We start from the raw sequence: 19,926 nt of genomic DNA on the forward strand, positions 1-19,926 counted from the left end.
CTGTATATGGAGGTGTGCAGGCTGTATATGGGGGTGTGCAGTCTGTATGGCAGCATGCTGTCTCTATATGGGGATGTGCAGGCTGTATATGGGGGTGTGTAGTCTGTATATGGGGGTGCAGGCTGTATATGGGGGTGCAGTCTGAATATGGGGGTTACATGGGGAGCAGGTATGTCACCCAGGGGAAATATAGGGGACTCAGTACCCGGGCCTTTTACCTTGTTTAGGAGGTCACGGCAGTCGGCTTCCAGGCCCGTACTCTGGGTTTCTCTTTAAAAAGGGTTTTAGTATACAGTTTGTCTCGTGACGCCACCTGTGGTTTCCGGTAATGGTTACCGGCGCTGCTGCAGACCTCCGGGGGTGATGGGATGGCAGCTGGGATGTTCCTGCTCCCCACAGGCGGAGCGGGCCCCTGGGGCAGTGTAGGTGCAGATGGTGGTGATGCTGGGGCTTGTAGTGCAGGAGAGATGGCGCAGCAGGAGTAACTGACAGAGACAGGGGATTCACTTCAGTACCTTTACTTGTGCGGATGTCAGGTACGGTCCAGTGTACTCGGTAGGAAGGGTGCACTTCAGGACTTCTCCCCAGTGAGCGGGTATAAGGCCTCCTGGTCCATGTCTCCATCTCTCTAAACTCCTGGCCAGCCTGCAACTGGGCCTAGCTTCTGTGTTGTGCTGTTCCTTCACCTGTCGCTTGGTAGTAAGACCTTTTTCTGGCAACCACTATCCCTGGACGCCGGGGCCTTCGTGGTTCCTAGTCCTGTCAAGGATTTAGCTTCAGGTCGACCAGGGACTTGTAGTCCTCCTGGTATGCCGGTGATCCCTACTGGGTATAAAGGACCCTGTAGGCGTGGACCCGGTGTCCGGTTCGTGTCTTGGGGTGAGCCTATGATGCTCCTCTGCCCCCTAAACTCCTCTCTCCTCTTCTCTTTACCTCCGGCCACACTCGGGGCCCTCAATACAGCAGCTGCAGACGTGCTGCGTCTTCACTGCTCTCAGTGGCAGCACACTCTCCAACTCTCTCACTCAACCAACTCTCTGCCTGGCTCCACCCTCCATATATATATATATCCCTAACAGGGCTCCCTCTGGTGGTATGAGGTGGAAGGGTGGAGGTGTTTGTTTGTAATGAGGGCCTCTTGTGGAGAAGTCCATCCATGCACCCTTTTGGGTCCTGTGGTACCTGTGAACAGCAGGGTGCCACACAGGCTGTATGTAGGGGGGGTGAAGGTTGTGTATAGGGTTGCAGGTTATATATGGGGGTACATGGGTTGCAGACTGAATGTGGAGGGCACAGGTTGTATATGGAGGTGCAGTCTGTATATGGGGTGCAGTGTATATGGGAATATGAAGCCTGCATATGGGTGTGCTGTCTGTCTATGGGGGTGCAATTGGTATATGAGGGTACAGGTTGTACATGGGGGGTGCAATCTGTATATGGGGATGTGCAGGCTGTATATGGGGGTGCGCAGTCTGTAATGGGGGTACATGGTGGTCATGCTGTATGTGGGGGGGTTCAGGCTCTATATGGGGGTGCAGATTGTATATGGGTGGTACATGAGGTGCAGGCTACATATGGAGGGGGATGCAGGTTGTATATGGGGGTGCATGTAGTGCCTACTGTATATGGGTGTGCAGGCTGTATATGGATGGTACATGGGAGTGCAGGCTGCATATGGAGGGGGGATGCAGGCTTTATATGGGGGTACAGGCTGAATGTGGAGGGGTGCAGGCTGTATATAGGGGGGACATGGGGTACAGGTTCTATAACCTTGGCTCTTTCTGGGATCTTTGGTACAGTGGGTGGTCCTATCAGTGACTGACAGCTTTCTTTGTATAAGGCAAGTAGTTGCTAACCTGCCTGTTGTACCCGGCGCTGATCTCTGCTGCCACAGAGAGGTCACAGACCGTTCATGTCGGTGATTCTACAGGTTCCCGCTGACATCATGTCACCAGAGCAGAGGCTTCTTTTCTGCTCTGCTCTGTTGACGGGGCGTGACCTGCCAATGTCATGGTGATTAACAGCCGGCTCCCCACTGCCTAACTGCGGGAAACCGACTGTCAATCAGCTTGACGTCAGCAGTCACGCCCCGTCGACAGATCAGCCTGGAAGAGGGAGAGCTGCTCTGTTGATGTGGAGTAGCTGAATCGCCAGCAATGACTGCTCTGAACCGGCGTCGGATAGAACAGGCGGGTACTTAACAACTCTTAGCTTTTTGGCTGATAGTAAAAAAAAATATAGTTCTGGATAACCCCTTTAACTACTATCTAACGGGTATGTGCACTTTTAGTCTGACTTACCAGTAGGGGGCGCAACCACTTAAAGAACCTAGGGCAGTATGAAGGCCATATACGGCCCTGCACAAGGATATAACAGCAGAGAGCATTTCACATAAAACATGCATCACTCTGGGTTCGGCTTGACCTTGGGTACTGCCATCTTGCCAAGGAAGAAGCCAAGAAAAGGCAAAACTGAGGGGCAGGCTAAACTAAGCGAACCACATATATTTATGTATTGTAAAAATGTCTTTAAATATTTAGCTTCACTCCCATCATGTTTCAAAATGGGCGACAGATTTCAAATTGTGTTTATCATTGTCTAAAGTATGTACAACCTGCCAAGATAAGTGCAGGAAAAGGAGATCACGCCTACTATAAGCAAATATCAAGCTCATAAAAATGTTTCACATTTGGATTACATTATAAATACGGCTATGGAGATAATTGTTTGGGGGTCTTCATGCCCAAGTGATTCCAAATAACATGATCCCTCAGGTGTTTGATTCTAGTGAACCAAATACTTTATATGGATTTTGTATGTAAAAAAGTATTTATTTTTCTAAATTGCTGTACCTTAGATTTCCTTCTCTCTTTTTTAGCTTATCGACGTATTCTTTTTCCTCTTCCTATTTGCTGTTTGGGTGATTGCATTTGGAGTTGCCCGTCAGGGAATCCTTAGATGGAATGAACATCGCTGGGAATGGATTTTCCGTTCTGTTATTTACGAGCCATACCTGGCTGTGTTTGGACAGTACATTGCGGATGTAGATGGTAATTATTGTAGTCATCTTTATTTCATAATTTTGTAGGTATCCACTAAAGAAAATAATAGTGACTATCATGACTGTGAATATTCTTCTTCTTTTAGGCACCACCATTGATTTTGATCACTGCACTGTTAATGGGAATGAATCTAAACCACTGTGTGTAGAGTTGGATGGTGAAAACCAACCTAGATTTCCAGAGTGGATCACAATCCCACTAGTCTGTATCTACATGCTTTCTACCAACATCCTACTTGTTAACCTGCTCATTGCCATGTTTGGGTAAGTAATGACAAAACCTGTTAATATGCTAGTTGTTATTTCCAGCAAGAAAAAAAAAGTTATTTATTGAAAGCACTTGCCAAATTTCCATGCTTGCCAAAATTCTCTGTCTATATACAGTTGTGCTCAAAAGTTTACATACCCCGGCAGAATTCTTGCTTTTTTTGGCCTTCTTTCAGAGAATATGAATGATAACAAAAAAACTTTTTCTCCACTCATGGTTATTGGTTGGGTGAAGCCATTTATTGTCAAACTACTGCATTTTCTCTTTTTAAATCTTAATGACAACCAAAAACATCCAAATGACCCTGATCAAAAGTTCACATACCCTGGTGATTTTGGCCTGATAACATGCACAGAAATTGACACAAATGGGTTTGAATGGCTACTAAAGGTAACATCCTCACCTGTGACCTGTTTGCTGTAATCAGTGTGTGTGCATAAAAGCTGAGTGAGTTTCTGGGATCCAGACAGACTCTTGCATCTTTCATCCAGCCACTGACGTTTGTGGATTCTGAGTCATGGGGAAAGCAAAATAATTGTCAACGGATCTATGGGAAAAGGTAGTTGAACTGTATAACACAGGAAAGGAATACAAAAAGATATCCAAGGAATTGATAATGCCAGTCAGCAGAGTTCAAACTGTGATTAACAAATGGAAAATCGGGGGCTCTGAAAAAAACAAACTACGGTCAGGTAGACCAACAACATTTCGGCCACAACCGCCAGGAAAATTGTTCGGGATGCAAAGAAAAACCCACAAATAACATCAGCTGAAATTCAGGACTCTCTGAAAACTAGCGGTGTGGATGTTTCAAGATGCACAATAAGAAGGCACTTGAAAAAAATGGGCTGCATGGTCGAGTTGCCAGAAGAAAGCCATTACTGTGCAGATGCCACAAAGTATCTCACCTACAATATGCCAAACAGCACAGAGACAAGCCTCAAAACTTCTGAAACAAGGTAATTTGGAGTGATGAGACCAAAATTAAACTTTTTGGCCACAACCATAAATGTTACATTTGGAGAGAGGTCAACAAAGCCTATGCTGAAAGGAGCACCATCCCTACTGTAAAGCACGGATGTGGATCGCTGATGTTTTGGGGATGAGTGAGCTACAAAGGCACAGGAAACTTGGTAAAAGTTGAAGGAAAGATGAATGCACCACGTTATCAGCAAATACTGGAGGCAAATTTGCACTCATCAGCCCGGAAGCTGCGCATGGCACGTACTTGGACGCTCCAAAATGACAACGATCCAAAACACAAGGCCAAGTCTACCTGTCATTAGCATCAGCAGAACAAAGTGAAGGTTTTGGAGTGGCGATCTCAGTCTCCTGACCTCAATATCATTGAGCCACTCTGGGGAGATCTCAACCACACAGTTCATGCTAGACAGCCCAGGAATTTACAGGAACTGGAGGCTTTTTGCCAAGAAGAATGGGCAGCTTTACCATCTGAGAAAATAAAGAACCTCATCCACAACTACCACAAAAGATTTCAAGCTGTCATTGATGTTAGAGGGGGCAATACACGGTATTAAGAACTGGGGTATGTGAACTTTTGATCAGGGTCATTTCATGTTTTTGGTTGTCATTAAGATTTAAAAAAAGAAAACACAGTAGTTTGACAATAAATGGCTTCATCCAACCAATAACCATGAGTGGAGAAAAATGATTTTTGTTATCATTCATATTCTCTGAAACAAGGCCAAGAAAGCAAAAATTCTGCCAAGGTATGTAAACTTTTGAGCACAGCTGTATTTGTAAAAATTAACCTGCAACCATTTTTAACTATTTTAGAGACTATGAAGAGCCATGTTTGATTAGTCACCCACCTGCATACAACAATACACAAACTCTATCCTGCTCTAGAAATGCTATTTACATGCAGATATAGTGGTAATCTGCTGATAATAATGTTTAAAACATGACTGGCCAGCTTACTGTAGCAACAGCTAAAGGGAGAAAATGAAGTTATATTCTCCCTGCAGCTACACTTTTACAGACTTCGGGGCAGTGTAGGGAATTGATACAGTCACCACTTACTAAACAGTGTGTATACACTGCTCAAAAAAATAAAGGTAACACTCAAATAACACATCCTAGATCTGAATGAATGAAATATTCTCATTGAATACTTTGTTCTGTACAAAGTTGAATGTGCTGACAACAAAATCACACAAAAATCATCAATGCAAATCAAATTTATTAACCAATGGAGGCCTGGATTTGGAGTCACCGCCAAAATTAAAGTGGAAAAACACACTACAGGCTGATCCAACTTTGATGTAATGTCCTTAAAACAAGTTAAAATGAGGCTCAGTATTGTGTGTGGCCTCCTTGTGCCTGTATGACCTCCCTACAACGCCTGGGCATGCTCCTGATGAGGTTGCGGATGGTCTCCTGTGGGATCTCCTCCCAGACCTGGACTAAAGCATCCGCCAACTCCTGGACAGTCTGTGGTGCAACGTGACGTTGGTGGATGGAGCGAGACATGATTTCCCAGATATGCTCAATCGGATTCAGGTCTGGGGAACGGTTGGGTCAGTCCATAGCTTCAATGCCTTCATCTTGCAGGAACTGCTGACACACTCCAGCCACATGAGGTCTAGCATTGTCCTGCATTAGGAGGAACCCAGCGCCAACCACACCAGCATATGGTCTCACAAGGGGTCTGAGGATCTCATCTCGGTACCTAATGGCAGTCAGGCTACCTCTGGTGAGAACATGGAGGGCTGTTCGGCCCTCCAAAGAAATGCCACCCCACACCATTACTGACCCAATGCCAAACCGGTCATGCTGAAGGATGTTGCAGGCAGCAGATCGCTCTCCACGGCGTCTCCAGACTCTGTCACCTCTGTCACATGTGCTCAGTGCTTTCATCTGTGAAGAGTACAGGGCGCCAGTGGTGACTTTGCCAATCCTGGTGTTCTGTGGCAAAAGCCAAGCATCCTGCACGGTGTTGGGCTGTGAGCACAACCTCCATCTGTGGACGTCGGGCCCTCATACCACCCTCATGGAGTCGGTTTCTAACCGTTTGTGCAGACACTTGCACATTTGTGGCCTGCTGGAGGTCATTTTTCAGGACTCTGGCAGTGCTCCTCCTGTTCCTCCTTGCACAAAGGCGAAGGTAGTGATCCTGCTGCTGGGTTGTTGCCCTCCTACGGCCCCCTCCACGTCTCCTGGTGTACTGGCCTGTCTTCTGGTAGCGCCTCCAGCCTCTGGACACTACGCTGTCAGACACAGCAAACCTTCTTGCCACAGCTCGCATTGATGTGCCATCGTGGATGAGCTGCATTACCTGAGCAACTTCTGTGGGTTGTAGAGTCCGTCTCATGCTACCACTAATGTGAAAGCACAACCAACATTCAAAAGTGACCAAAACATCAGCCAGAAAGCATTGGTACTGAGATGTGGTCTGTGGTCCCCACCTGCAGAACCACTCCTTTATTGAGGGTGTCTTGATAATTGCCAATAATTTCCATCTATTGTCTATTCCATTTGCACAACACCATGTGAAATTGATTGTCAATCAGTGTTGCTTCCTAAGTGGACAGTTTGATTTCACAGAAGTTTGATTTACTTGGATTTATATTCTGTTGTTTAAGTGTTCCCTTTATTTTTTTGAGCAGTATATATATACAGGGTGGTCAAACAGTAGGTGGACAGAAAGTGTAATAAGGTTATGAAGGGGGAGATTTATCAAACATGATGTAAAGTGAAACTGGCTCAGTTGCCCTTAGCAACCAATCAGATTCCACTTTTCATTCCTCACAGACTCTTTGGAAAATGAAAGGTGGAATCTGATTGGCTGCTAAGGGCAACTGAGCCAGTTTCACAGATCTAGTTTTCACAGATAGATCTCCCCCAAATCTGTTTCCTTTTCAGATAATTCAGATAACACATAATGGCAAATAATTTAAATACAGATCAAAGAAAATGGATTTTAACAGAGTATTGGAAATCTCAAAATGCTGAAACCGTTAGAGCAAATTGGGTTGAAACATTTGGTACTCAAGCCCCAAAGAGACAAACCATTTACCGCATTCATGACAAATTCAATGCCACTGGCTCAATCCTTAATGCTCCAAAAACTGGTCGACCTAAAACAGTCTGTACAGAAGATAATAAATAACTTGTTGCTGAAACATTTGTTCAGAGTCCAAAAAAGTCCACAGAAGCAACTCTTTGGAATTGGGAATTTCACGAGCTTCTATCATGTGAATCCTGAAATCTATTGGGTGGAAAGCTTATCATCCACGTCTAATTCATGGTTTATTGGAGGATGATCCAGACAGGTGGCTGCAATTTAGTGTTTGATAAATTTCTCCCTTCATAACCTTATTACGCTTTCTATCCACCTACTTTTGGACCATCCTGTATATATATATTAAAAAAAAAAAAATATATATATATATATATATATATATATATATATATATATATATACAGTACAGACCAAAAGTTTGGACACACCTTCTCATTTTAAGATTATTCTGTATTTTCATGACTATGAAAATTGTACATTCACACTGAAGGCATCAAAACTATGAATTAACACATGTGGAATTGTATGCTTAACAAAAAAGTGTGAAACAACTGAAAATATGTCTTATATTCTAGGTTCTTCAAAGTAGCCACCTTTTGCTTTGATGACTGCTTTGCACACTCTTGGCATTCTCTTGATGAGCTTCAAGAGGTAGTCACCGGAAATGGTCTTCCAACAATCTTGAAGGAGTTACCAGAGATGCTTAGCACTTGTTGGCCCTTTTGCCTTCACTCTGCGGTCCAGCTCACCCCAAACCATCTCGATTGTGTTCAGGTCTGGTGACTGTGGAGGCCAGGTCATCTGGCGTAGCACCCCATCACTCTCCTTCTTGATCAAATAGCCCTTACACAGCCTGGAGGTGTCTTTGGGGTCATTGTCCTGTTGAAAAATAAATGATGGTCCAACTAAACGCAAACCGGATGGAATAGCATGCCGTTGCAAGATGCTGTGGTAGCCATGCTGGTTCAGTATGCCTTCAATTTTGAATAAATCCCCAACAGTGTCACCAGCAAAGCACCCCCACACCATCACACCTCCTCCTCCATGCTTCACGGTGGGAACCAGGCATGTAGAGTCCATCCGTTCACCTTTTCTGCGTCGCACAAAGACACAGTGGTTGGAACCAAAGATCTCAAATTTGGACTCATCAGACCAAAGCACAGATTTACACTGGTCTAATGTCCATTCCTTGTGTTCTTTAGTCCAAACAAATCTCTTCTGCTTGTTGCCTGTCCTTAGCAGTGGTTTCCTAGCAGCTATTTTACCATGAAGGCCTGCTGCACAAAGTCTCCTCTTAACAGTTATTGTAGAGATGTGTCTGCTGCTAGAATTCTGTGTGCCATTGACCTGGTCTCTAATCTGAGCTGCTGTTAACCTGCGATTTCTGAGGAGGCTGGTGACTCGGATAAACTTATCCTCAGAAGCAGATGCGACTCTTGGTCTTCCTTTCCTTGGGCGGTCCTCATGTGAGCCAGTTTCTTTGTAGCGCTTGATGGTTTTTGCAACTGCACTTGGGCAAACTTTCAAAGTTTTCCCAATTTTTCGGACTGACTGACCTTCATTTCTTAAAGTAATGATGGCCACTCATTTTTCTTTACTTAGATGCTTTTTTCTTGCCATAATACAAATTCTAACAGTCTATTCAGTAGGAATATCAGCTGTGTATCCACCAGACTTCTGCACAACACAACACAACTGATGGTCCCAACCCCATTTATAAGGCAAGAAATTCCACTTATTAAACCTGACAGGGCACACCTGTGAAGTGAAAACCATTTCCGGTGACTACTTCTTGAAGCTCATCAAGAGAATGCCAAGAGTGTGCAAAGCAGTCATCAAAGCAAAAGGTGGCTACTTTGAAGAACCTAGAATATAAGACATATTTTCAGCTGTTTCACACTTTTTTGTTAAGTATATAATTCCACATGTGTTAATTCATAGTTTTGATGCCTTCAGTGTGAATGTACAATTTTCATAGTCATGAAAATACAGAAAAATCTTTAAATGAGAAGGTGTGTCCAAACTTTTGGTCTGTACTGTATATATATATATATGTATATATATATATATATATATATATATATATATATATATATATGCGTGGCATTTGCCACAGAACACCAGGATTGGCAAAGTCGCCACTGGCGCCCTGTGCTCTTCACAGATGAAAGCAGGTTCACACTGAGCACATGTGACAGACGTGACAGAGTCTGGAGACTCCGTGGAGAGCGATCTGCTGCCTGCAACATCCTTCAGCATGACCGGTTTGGCAGTGGGTCAGTAATGGTGTGGCATTTCTTTGGAGGGCCGCACAGCCCTCCATGTGCTCGCCAGTGGTAGCCTGACTGCCATTAGGTACCGAGATGAGATCCTCAGACCCCTTGTGAGACCATATGCTGGTGCGGGTGGCCCTGGGTTCCTCCTAATGCAGGACAATGCCAGACCTCATGTGGCTGGAGTGTGTCAGCAGTTCTGCTAGATGAAGGCATTGAAGCTATGGACTGGCCCGCCCGTTCCCCAGACCTGAATCCGATTGAGCACATCTGGGACATCATGTTTCGCTCCAACTACCAACGTCACGTTGCACCACAGACTGTCCAGGAGTTGGCAGATGCTTTAGTCCAGGTCTGGGAGGAGATCCCACAGGAGACCATCCGCAACCTCATCAGGAGCATGCCCAGGCATTGTAGGGAGGTCATACAGGCACATGGAGGCCACACACAATACTGAGCATCATTTTGACTTGTTTTAAGGACATTACATCAAAGTTGGATCAGCCTGTAGTGTGTTTTTCCACTTTAATTTTGGGGGTGACTCCAAATCCAGGCCTCCATTGATTAATAAATTTGATTTGCATTGATGATTTTTGTGTTATTTTGTTGTCAGCACATTCAACTTTCTACAGAACAAAGTATTCAATGAGAATATTTCATTCATTCAGATCTAGGATGTGTTATTTGAGTGTTCCCTTTATTTTTTTGAGCAGTGTATCTATCTATCTATCTATCTATCTCTCTCTCTCTCTCTCTCTCTCTCTATATATATATATATTATCTATATATATTAATTTTCTCCCTGTAGCCGCTGCTCCAGTAAGCTAGCCACTCATGATTTAAACACTATTTACCTGCAGATAACCAGTATATTTGCAAATAAATAATCTTTCTGGCTTTCTGGAAGTGACAGGTTCCCTTTAAAACCTAGACTATAAAATGTTCTGAAAATGTTTTTAAGAAGGTCTCTCTCTACCTCAAGCATAAAATGTGCCATACATCCATAGTTGAAAAGTTAGTAAAACAAACATTATGCTGCTGCCCTAACAGAGATATTAACAGTAAGCACGGTCATATTAGTTCTGAACTCTGTACTAGCTTCTTATAAATGGTCATTTCATCACCATGTATAAATGCTCGAGCAGACATATTACTGGTACGAGTGCGATCCGAGGAAACATTGGATCGCACCCGGACCTCTGTTAGTCTATGGGGCTGTGCACATGTCCAATTCTTTCCTCAGACAGATCCGGTCTGGGGTAATAAATCGCAGCATTCCCGAGTTTGATCCGTTATTCGGATTGCACTCGGCCATGCAAGTCAATGAGTGCGTGGAAAACATTGCACTGCACTCGGATGACATCTGGGTGCAGTCTGATTTCCACAAACTGATACAATGAAGAAGATGGAGAAATTTTGCTCTCCATCTTCTTCTCACAGTGTGCTATGGTTCTCTCATCTGAAAGAATTGGATCACACTATGCTGACACTCTGATCAGAGTTTGATCTGAGAGTAATTTACATAATTGGCCTGATTCTCTTGGATGAAAGAATCTACGGCGTCTACACAAGCCCTAATAATTATAGATGTAACAGTTTATCCCTCATTTTATCAGAATCCAATTGAAAGGTGAAAACCCTTTATACCTGAACTTGTAGTTATCAGTTTTGCAAGCCCCAGCTGCCAACAAATACCTGTCTGTAATTATTATTATTTACCAAATTATGGCATTTTGGCCACTGCTGTAACTTATTTTTACTAGTTTATGTTGGGAGTGGATATGTAGTGGTTTATGTGACAAGTATTAATAGTAATTTTTTGTTCATGTCAGGTACACAGTGGGAACAGTTCAAGAAAACAATGACCAAGTCTGGAAGTTCCAGCGATACTTCCTGGTTCAGGAATATTGTAATAGATTGACAATTCCATTTCCCTTTGTCATCTTTGCCTATTTCTTCATGATTCTAAGGAAGATTTTCAGTTGTTGCTGCAAAAAGCCAGAAGTAGAGCCTATCCCCTGCTGTAAGTCAGTACAGCTCCGCATAGCATTTTGTTCACTTTTTTTCAAGTGTGAATAAGTCATCTGGGTATATTAGCGACAGAATTTGATTGCCTTCCCCTCATGTGTAACCCCGTGTTGTATATTTTTGCTCCATTCCTACATAATAGTGTTATAGGGTGTGGAAGTGTTAGGTTCATCATCACCAAATGCAATTAGCAGTTTTGTCCACAACTTTGAATATATTTAATAAAGACTCCAGACAAAACATCTGCACTGGGTTATGCCTTATGCAAGACTTCAGATGCCAGTGAATAACACAGAACACCAAAGTCTGAGTCTCTATATCATGCACCACCTCTTTTTTTTTATAACTGAATTTTTATTTAATTTTTAAAAAAATAAAAATAATAGAATTACATCATAAAATTGAAAATATTAGCAAACAATATTGCATAGTTAATAATCAGTAACAATGAGTAAACTCAACACTGAAGAGTTCACATCTTACTATTAAACATGGACAGTAACCGGACAGGACAGTGACACAGAAGGAAGAAAGGGGGGAGAAGAGTTGAAGAGCAATTCTAGTTCGACACCTACTACGTAACCTACTTTTCGGAACCATGTTCACTAACCGTCTCTTTGTACCCAATATGTGTCCCACGGGGCCCAGACTGCTTCAAAGCGCTCGGTTGATGCGCCAACTCTTTAGGCTTACATTAGGCAAAACAAAGTGTATCTCTAAGCTGTTAACCAGTGTCAAGAAAGGGAATCTGGCCCTAAGAACTTTATTTGTAGTGCAATCCAAAAATAACTTTTCACTCTTGTTTGTTGCTGAGCGCCAATCTTTGGGGCAGCTACCCATTTCAAATATAACGTTTCACTTTGTTTCTTCCCTGCATTATGGTAGTCTGTCTGATGAAGGTCCAAATTTCAAGACTGAAACGTTATTTTTGGATTTCATTACAAATAAAGCTTTAAGTTCTTTTTCCACACTTGGAGTGCCGGATTCCCTTACTTGACATTGAATTTATGGAGCGGTATCCTATCCAAGCATCCACCAACACAGAGAGACGTATATCTTGTCCTACACTGTTAACCAGGTTGATTAGACCATAAATGAACATAATCATTGCTTTCATAATCCAAAGGCTCTGTTGACATTTGTGTTGTAAGTTTCTACAAGGGATTCTTCTTGACGAATAGACGAGCGCAGCATGTATTGTACATTTACAGTCATGGCCGAAAGTGTTGGGACCCTTGAAATTCATCCGGAAAATTAAGTATTTCGCCCAGAAAATTATTGCAATTACACATGTTTTGTAATACACATGTTTATTTCCTTTGTGTGTATTGGAACAACACAAGAAAAACAGAAAAAAGGCGAATTGGACATAATTTCACACAAAACCCCAAAAATGGTCCAGACAAAATTGTTGGCACCTTTCCAAAATTGTGGGTAAACAACTTTGTTTTAAGCATGTGATGCTTGCTCAAAGTCACCTGTGGCAAGTAACAGGTGTGGGCAATATGAAAATCACACCTGAAACCAGATAAAAAGGGGAGAAGTTGACTCAATCTTTGCAGTGTGTCTGTGTGTGCCACACTAAGCATGGAGAGCAGAAAGAGGAGAAGAAAGAGGAACTAAAATTGTTGAAAAATATCAACAATCTCAAGGTTACAAGTCCATCTCCAGAGATCTTGATGTTCCTTTGTCCATGATGTGCAATATAATCAAGAAGTTTACAACCCATGGCACTGTAGCTAATCTCCTTGGACGGCAGAGATTGTTGAAAGGTTACAAAGCAAAATAGTCCGTATGGTAAATAAGCAGCCCCAATCACGTTCCAAAGAAATTCAAGCTATCATGCAGGCTCGGGGTGCATCAGTGTGAGTGCGAACTATCCGTCGACATTTGAATGAAATAAAACGCTATGGCAGGAGACTCAGGAGGACTCCACTGCTGACACAGAGACATAAAAAAGCTAGATTGCAGTTTGCCAAAATGTACATGAATAAGCCAAAATCCTTCTGAGAAAGCATCTTGTGGACAGATGAGACCAAGATAGAGCTTTTTGGCAAAGCACATCATTCTACTGTTTACAGAAAATGGAATGAGGCCTACAAAGAAAAGAACACAGTACCTACAGTCAAATATGGTGGAGGTTCAAAGATGTTTTGGGGTTGATTTGCTGCCTCTGGCACTGGGTGCCTTGACTCTGTGCAAGGCATCATGAAATCTGAAGATTACCAAAGGATTTTGGGTCGCAATGCAGTGCCCAGTGTAAGAAAGCTGGGTTTGCATCCTAGGTCATGGATCTTCCAGCAGGACAATGACCCCAAACATCCTTCAAGAAGCACCCAGAAATGAATGGAAACAAAGCGCTGGAGATTTCTGAAGTGGCCAGCAATGAGTCCGGATCTAAATCCCATTGATCACCTGTGGAGAGATCTTAAAATTGCTGTTGGGAGAAGGCACCTTCAAGTATGAGAGACCTGGAGCAGTTTGCAAAAGAAGAGTGGTCCAGATTCCAGTTGAGAGATGTAAGAAGCTTGTTGATGGTTATAGGAAGCTATTGATTGCTGTTATTTATTCCAAAGGGTGTGCAACCAAATAATAAGTTGTGGGTGCCAACAATTTTTTCAGGACCATTTTAGGGGTTTTGTGTGAAATTATGTCTAGTTTGCCTTTTTTCGCATTTTTTTGTGTTTCTCCAATACACACAAAGGAAATAAACATGTGTATAACAAAACATGTGTAATTGTAATAATTTTCTGGTAGAAATACTTCATTTTCTGGAACAATTCCAAGGGTGCCAACACTTTTGGCCATGACTGTATGTAATCTTCACATATGTTTGCTAAGTTGTTTCCTATTCAGACATCTGGATATATGCAGTTCTGTGCAAAAGTTTTAGATATCTGTGAAAAAATGTTGCAAAGTAAGAATTTTTTTTTTTTTTTAAAAATAGAAATGCTAATAGTTTATTTTTATCAATGAACAAAATGCAAAGTGAATGAACAAAAAATAAATCAAATGAATATTTAGAGTGTGACCGCTAGAGATGAGTGGATTGTTGGAAACTCGAGTTTGTCAGCTTCACTGAATTTCCCTCAAAAATTTGATGTACAGCGAATACATTTGCCATGAATCGCAATACTTCAAAGCCTTTAATTGCCTGGAAAATATGTGTATAACACTTCAAGGTCTCTGAACCCATATTGAGCTCTTTATTACAAATATATCCTTATTAAAGCCCAAATGACCTCAAGCTATCTGGCTACAGAAACATGGATGGTATCTGGTGGTAACCTGTATTCAGGTGGTGTTTATGGGTCTAATATTGAGGAAGTGTGCAAAAAAATATTTTTTACAACACACACTTTGCGAGGTAAACAGTTGTGTTTCAATTTCTGGATTGTAGAGATTTTTCTTTTGTCTTTTTTTTAAAAAAAAAATGGCTTGTCTGTCTCACAAGCCAGGAAGCACACTTGTTACATACAAGCCTTGATTACAGGATTTTTCTTTTGTAGCTAAGTTAGGACAAAGGAGTATTAAAATGCCCTCCTTGTTTGCAGTCTGTAAAGAATAAAAAGATGCAGTTATTAAGGTACTGTTATTACTGCATCTCACAGATCAATCAATTCACGGTCACGCAGACTATGCAAAGTTTTCAAAATCTCAGACACTAGGGAATTTAAGGAAATTTGACTCGAAGTTGATTCTCAGCGGATCGATCTGCTCATCCCTAATGACTACCCTTTGCCTTCAGAACAGCTAACGTAACGACCCCAACATACAGCCAATGTAACTAAGAACTATTTTCAGTGTAAAGAAGAACAAGAAGTCCTGGTAGTGATGATATGGCCTCCACAGAACCCTGATCTCAACATCTTTCAGTCTGTCTGGGATTACATGAAGAGACAGAAGGATTTGCACAAGCGACATCCACAGAAGATCTGTGGTTAGTTCTCCAAGGTATTTGGAACAATCTCCACGCTGAGTTCCTTCAAAAACTGTGTGCAAGTGACAAGTGTACCTAGAAGAATTAATGTTCTTTTGAAGACAAAGGATGGTTACACCAAATGTTGATTTGATTTAGATTTCTCTTTTGTTCATTTTACATTTTAATTGATAAATATAAACTATTAACATTTCTGTTTCTTAAAGTATTCTTACTTTGCAAAATTTTGTCCACACCTGCCTAAAAGTTTTGCACAGCACTGTATATATTCCGTATAGCAACAATCTTATCAGGTGTCCTTGTGTATAATGTATTGCTTGTGTCTCTAGGTCATAAGAAGGATGATCTGGAGACTATGGCTTGGGAAGCTGTGATGAAGGAGAATTATTTGGTGAAACTGATTGGCCAGACACACAACAATATGGAGTAGGTGCCCTCTTAGGGAACACATGTTAGAGTTTCCTTCAATAGTAAGGCTGTCCAGAGACAATTTTACCACTAGAAGTAAATAACACCATAACACCTTTAGTGGACTATGAATGACTATAAATATAAGATCCTTGTTAGTTAGTTCCATTTAATTAATTATAATACACACACATGCCTTTAAAAAAAAAATAATGAAAAAAAAACAACACAATGGGGACAATTCATCAAAGCTTTTTCGACAGATTTTTGGTGAAAAGCTTTGAAAAGTCAATTTTTTTGTTGTGCAATGCAAGTTTACACAAAAAAATATGCAAATTCTAGTGTTTTCACCCTATTCTGGCCACAGTTCTGACATTGATGAGTGGCGGCGTTCATTGTCCAGAGGCTGGAGTAAGATTTGTGATGAGGCACACATAGCAGACAGCACAACACTATGTGCCTCACCTGATTAAAAGGTGTGCATCCGATGTCTTATTCTAGAGAAATCCACATTTTTCTTAATATGTAAATGAGCTGTTAAGATCTATGGGCCGGTTATAGATCTCCCTGAGAATCTGACTCCAGACTCTTATTTTAAATGAAAGAAGACATTACCAGTGTGAGACATGTAATGACTGACAGTCTGCTCTCCTGATTTACATGTCTCGCACTGGTAATGTCTCCTTTCATTTAAAATAAGTTCTGGAGGCAGATTCTCAGGGAGATCTATAACTGAAGAATGTGCAGCCTACGTGCACTTCTATGCAGTCTGACACTCACTAGATCACCACAAGAATCTGGTGATCTGGCATTGTCACTCATATTCCTTGTTTGATTTTTTTTTTTTGCCTGAACATATTCGAGCCACTTGACAAACAGTGCAGTTATATAAAGCTATTCATTAGGGAGTTTAACAATATATTTTATTTTATTTTTTGTTAGGTTGTGTTCACATCTGCATTGTAGGCTCAAGTAGGAATGCTTCAAAAATAGCAGAAAAAATAATGGTGAAAAAATTAATGGAAACCCTACAGATCTCATTCAAGTCAATGGAATCTGTTAAGTGCCAGCGGTCTCTCTCATCTGACAGATCCATTACAGCTACTGTATGAAATGCATTTTTTTCTGCTCTGATGATGCAACAGAAAATGGAATTCATAGTATAGATGCGAACATAAAATATCATCACTTAGCTGTGAGTATATATAAATCTATTTCTCTTTTTGCGTTTTTTTCCTGGCAGGGTGGAGAACAGATTCAAACAGATGGAAGTAAAGGTAAATTGAATATATTTTTCACGCTACTAGTCACACTGAGTCATTAAGTGCAATATAGCCTTCTTTGCATTTTCGCTCAATCTGCCATTGTATCTCTGCAGCTAAACGACTTAAAAACATTAGTGAAAGAAATTAGAAACAAGATAAAGTGATGGTTTACTTGGGCGTAGACTACGGTAAGTCATTACGAATAATGATGATGAAAGCCTCACAGTTCATTAAATTTCCAAGTGACTAATCAAATACCTCGGCCGGCTTTATGTATTAAAGGGATTTTCCATCTTTAACTTTTTTTTTATTTTTTTCAGACCTAAGGCTTGGTGTGTAAAAATTAGAAAACTAATCTTGAATTATGTACATTGTAAGGCAGCTACCGGACATATAGTTGATGGGAGGTATGTGTCACAGAGATGGTTGTCATCTGTGATGTAATCCTGGAGTATTGCTCTAGTGCACATAGCATTAAGAAGTTTGTTTGGTGCATCCGGGGCCAGCTTTTACGGGCAGCCATGAGAGACGGGCGGGTCTAGCTGCCCACATACCTCATCTCTGGGTGTGGTTAATAGGTTAAAATGGAGTCCTTTGTTTGACACATGGTCTGTGTATAGAGGGAGAAGGCCTCCCGTGTGTTATCTGCAGACTGAGCCACTGTACTGGACGCTATCCAGCCTGTGTGCTCACAGGACTGGCTAACCAGAGACTGTGCTTAAAGGACTATTTACTTTGTTTTGCCTGCGCTAAAGGCTGTTTGTTTTCCTTTTGCTTATGGTCGGCTTATGAGGCAATAAACTGACATGGACATGTAAATGAAAATGCTTCCTGTTTGCCTCCCGATGCACCCAAGTGAGTAGAAACCCCACAACACATATATTTTTTTTTTTATATACAGTCAAAAATGACAAGTTTTTCAAGCAAAAACACTTTAGGAAACACTCTTCTGTGTGTTTTTTTTCTAGGTATTTTTTTTCATCCTGAAAAGTTTTTGTTAGCATTTTGTTTTCGTTTTCTTGAAGCATTTTTTGCAAATGCTCTCTAAATGTTTTTTTATGCATATATTTTTGTGGGTGATTCTGTAGCCTTACTGTTGACTTCTATTGTAAAGTATGGAGCGACTTCATAGCAGAATACACCTGAATAATGGTTACTTTTTACTTCCCTAAATGTTTTTTGACAACCTGAAGCTTATCAAAAGACTTACCATATGAACAGCAAGTTGTTTTGTCAATAGAAATTACTTGGGAGAGTCCTTCAAGTGTTTTCTGAGTGATTTCTCAGGGATTTTTGAAGTTGACTCACTCCAAAAGACTCCTCCAAAAAAACTGTGTACACTGCGTTAGCAATGATGTCATGACTACATCACCTGACAACTATAGCCAATCCCTGGACTTAATAGTAATTCCAATGTAGACTGCACAAGACTTTTGAACCTAGTGATTGGCTGCAGCTGTCATCTGATATAGTTGTGACATCACTCTTACAACCATGTCAATACCTAGGGGCTTCAGTGGTGCAGGGAATAAGTAAGGATGATTTTGTTATTTTTACAAAGGCCAAACCTTAGGACTATAAAAGTTAAAGATGGAAAATAACTTTATGTTTTAAAGGACAAAAAACCCTGATTTGAGCATTGTATCACTTACTGGGCTGCTTGCTAAAGTTTTGATAAAAAAGTTTGATCAGCTGCAGATTATCACTAAAGGACTAGTAAACCTGCTGCCATGTTGTCCTACATATTTATGGTCCCTGTATAACCCTGACCCCTCCACTGATTGGCAGCTTTCTGCTTATGCACAGTGTATACAGAAAGCTGCCAATCAGTGGTGTGGGCGGGGTTATACACAGCTCAGCATTCAGAGAGCTGTTCCGTAGATCTGAAGCAGATGCTTATAATTATCTTATATATTATTATACTGATTTTTGGAATGTAGGATGGGACATCGTATGGTGGAATAGGCACTTACATACAGTACAGACCAAAAGTTTGGACACACCTTCTCATTTAAAGATTTTTCTGTATTTTCATGACTTTGAAAATTGTACATTCATACTGAAGGCATCAAAACTATGAATTAACACATGTGGAATTATATACTTAACAAAAAAGTGTGAAACAACTGAAAATATGTCTTATATTCTAGGTTCTTCAAAGTAGCCACCTTTTGCTTTGATAACTGCTTTGCACACTCTTGGCATTCTCTTGATGAGCTTCAAGAGGTAGTCACCGGAAATGGTCTTCCAACAATCTTGAAGGAGTTCCCAGAGATGCTTAGCACTTGTTGGCCCTTTTGCCTTCACTCTGCGGTCCAGCTCACCCCAAACCATCTCGATTGGGTTCAGGTCTGGTGACTGTGGAGGCCAGGTCATCTGGCGTAGCACCCCATCACTCTCCTTCTTGGTCAAATAGCCCTTACACAGCCTGGAGGTGTGTTTGGGGTCATTGTCCTGCTGAAAAATAAATGATGGTCCAACTAAACGCAAACCGGATGGAATAGCATGCCGCTGCAAGATGCTGTGGTAGCCATGCTGGTTCAGTATGCCTTCAATTTTGAATAAATCCCCAACAGTGTCACCAGCAAAGCACCCCCACACCATCACACCTCCTCCTCCATGCTTCACGGTGGGAACC

The 19,926-nt window shown here is 41.5% G+C and overlaps 1 protein-coding gene across 1 annotated transcript in view; it reads left to right on the forward strand.

Annotated features, from left to right (window-relative positions):
- TRPM8 (transient receptor potential cation channel subfamily M member 8) overlaps positions 1–19,926 on the forward strand; it is a 168,714-nt gene that overhangs the window by 142,803 nt on the left and 5,985 nt on the right. Inside the window, exons 21-26 of the mRNA XM_073646719.1 lie at positions 2,879–3,050; positions 3,148–3,325; positions 11,480–11,670; positions 15,945–16,041; positions 17,267–17,300; positions 17,402–17,476. Of these exons, the coding sequence (XP_073502820.1) occupies positions 2,879–3,050; positions 3,148–3,325; positions 11,480–11,670; positions 15,945–16,041; positions 17,267–17,300; positions 17,402–17,452 (723 nt within the window). The 3' untranslated portion in view covers positions 17,453–17,476. The remainder of the gene's footprint in view (positions 1–2,878; positions 3,051–3,147; positions 3,326–11,479; positions 11,671–15,944; positions 16,042–17,266; positions 17,301–17,401; positions 17,477–19,926) is intronic.

Source organism: Phyllobates terribilis, unplaced genomic scaffold (assembly GCF_046119375.1).
Source record: "Phyllobates terribilis strain yellow unplaced genomic scaffold, ASM4611937v1 Scaffold_9__5_contigs__length_417890890, whole genome shotgun sequence".
Taxonomy (NCBI): Eukaryota; Metazoa; Chordata; class Amphibia; order Anura; family Dendrobatidae; genus Phyllobates; species Phyllobates terribilis.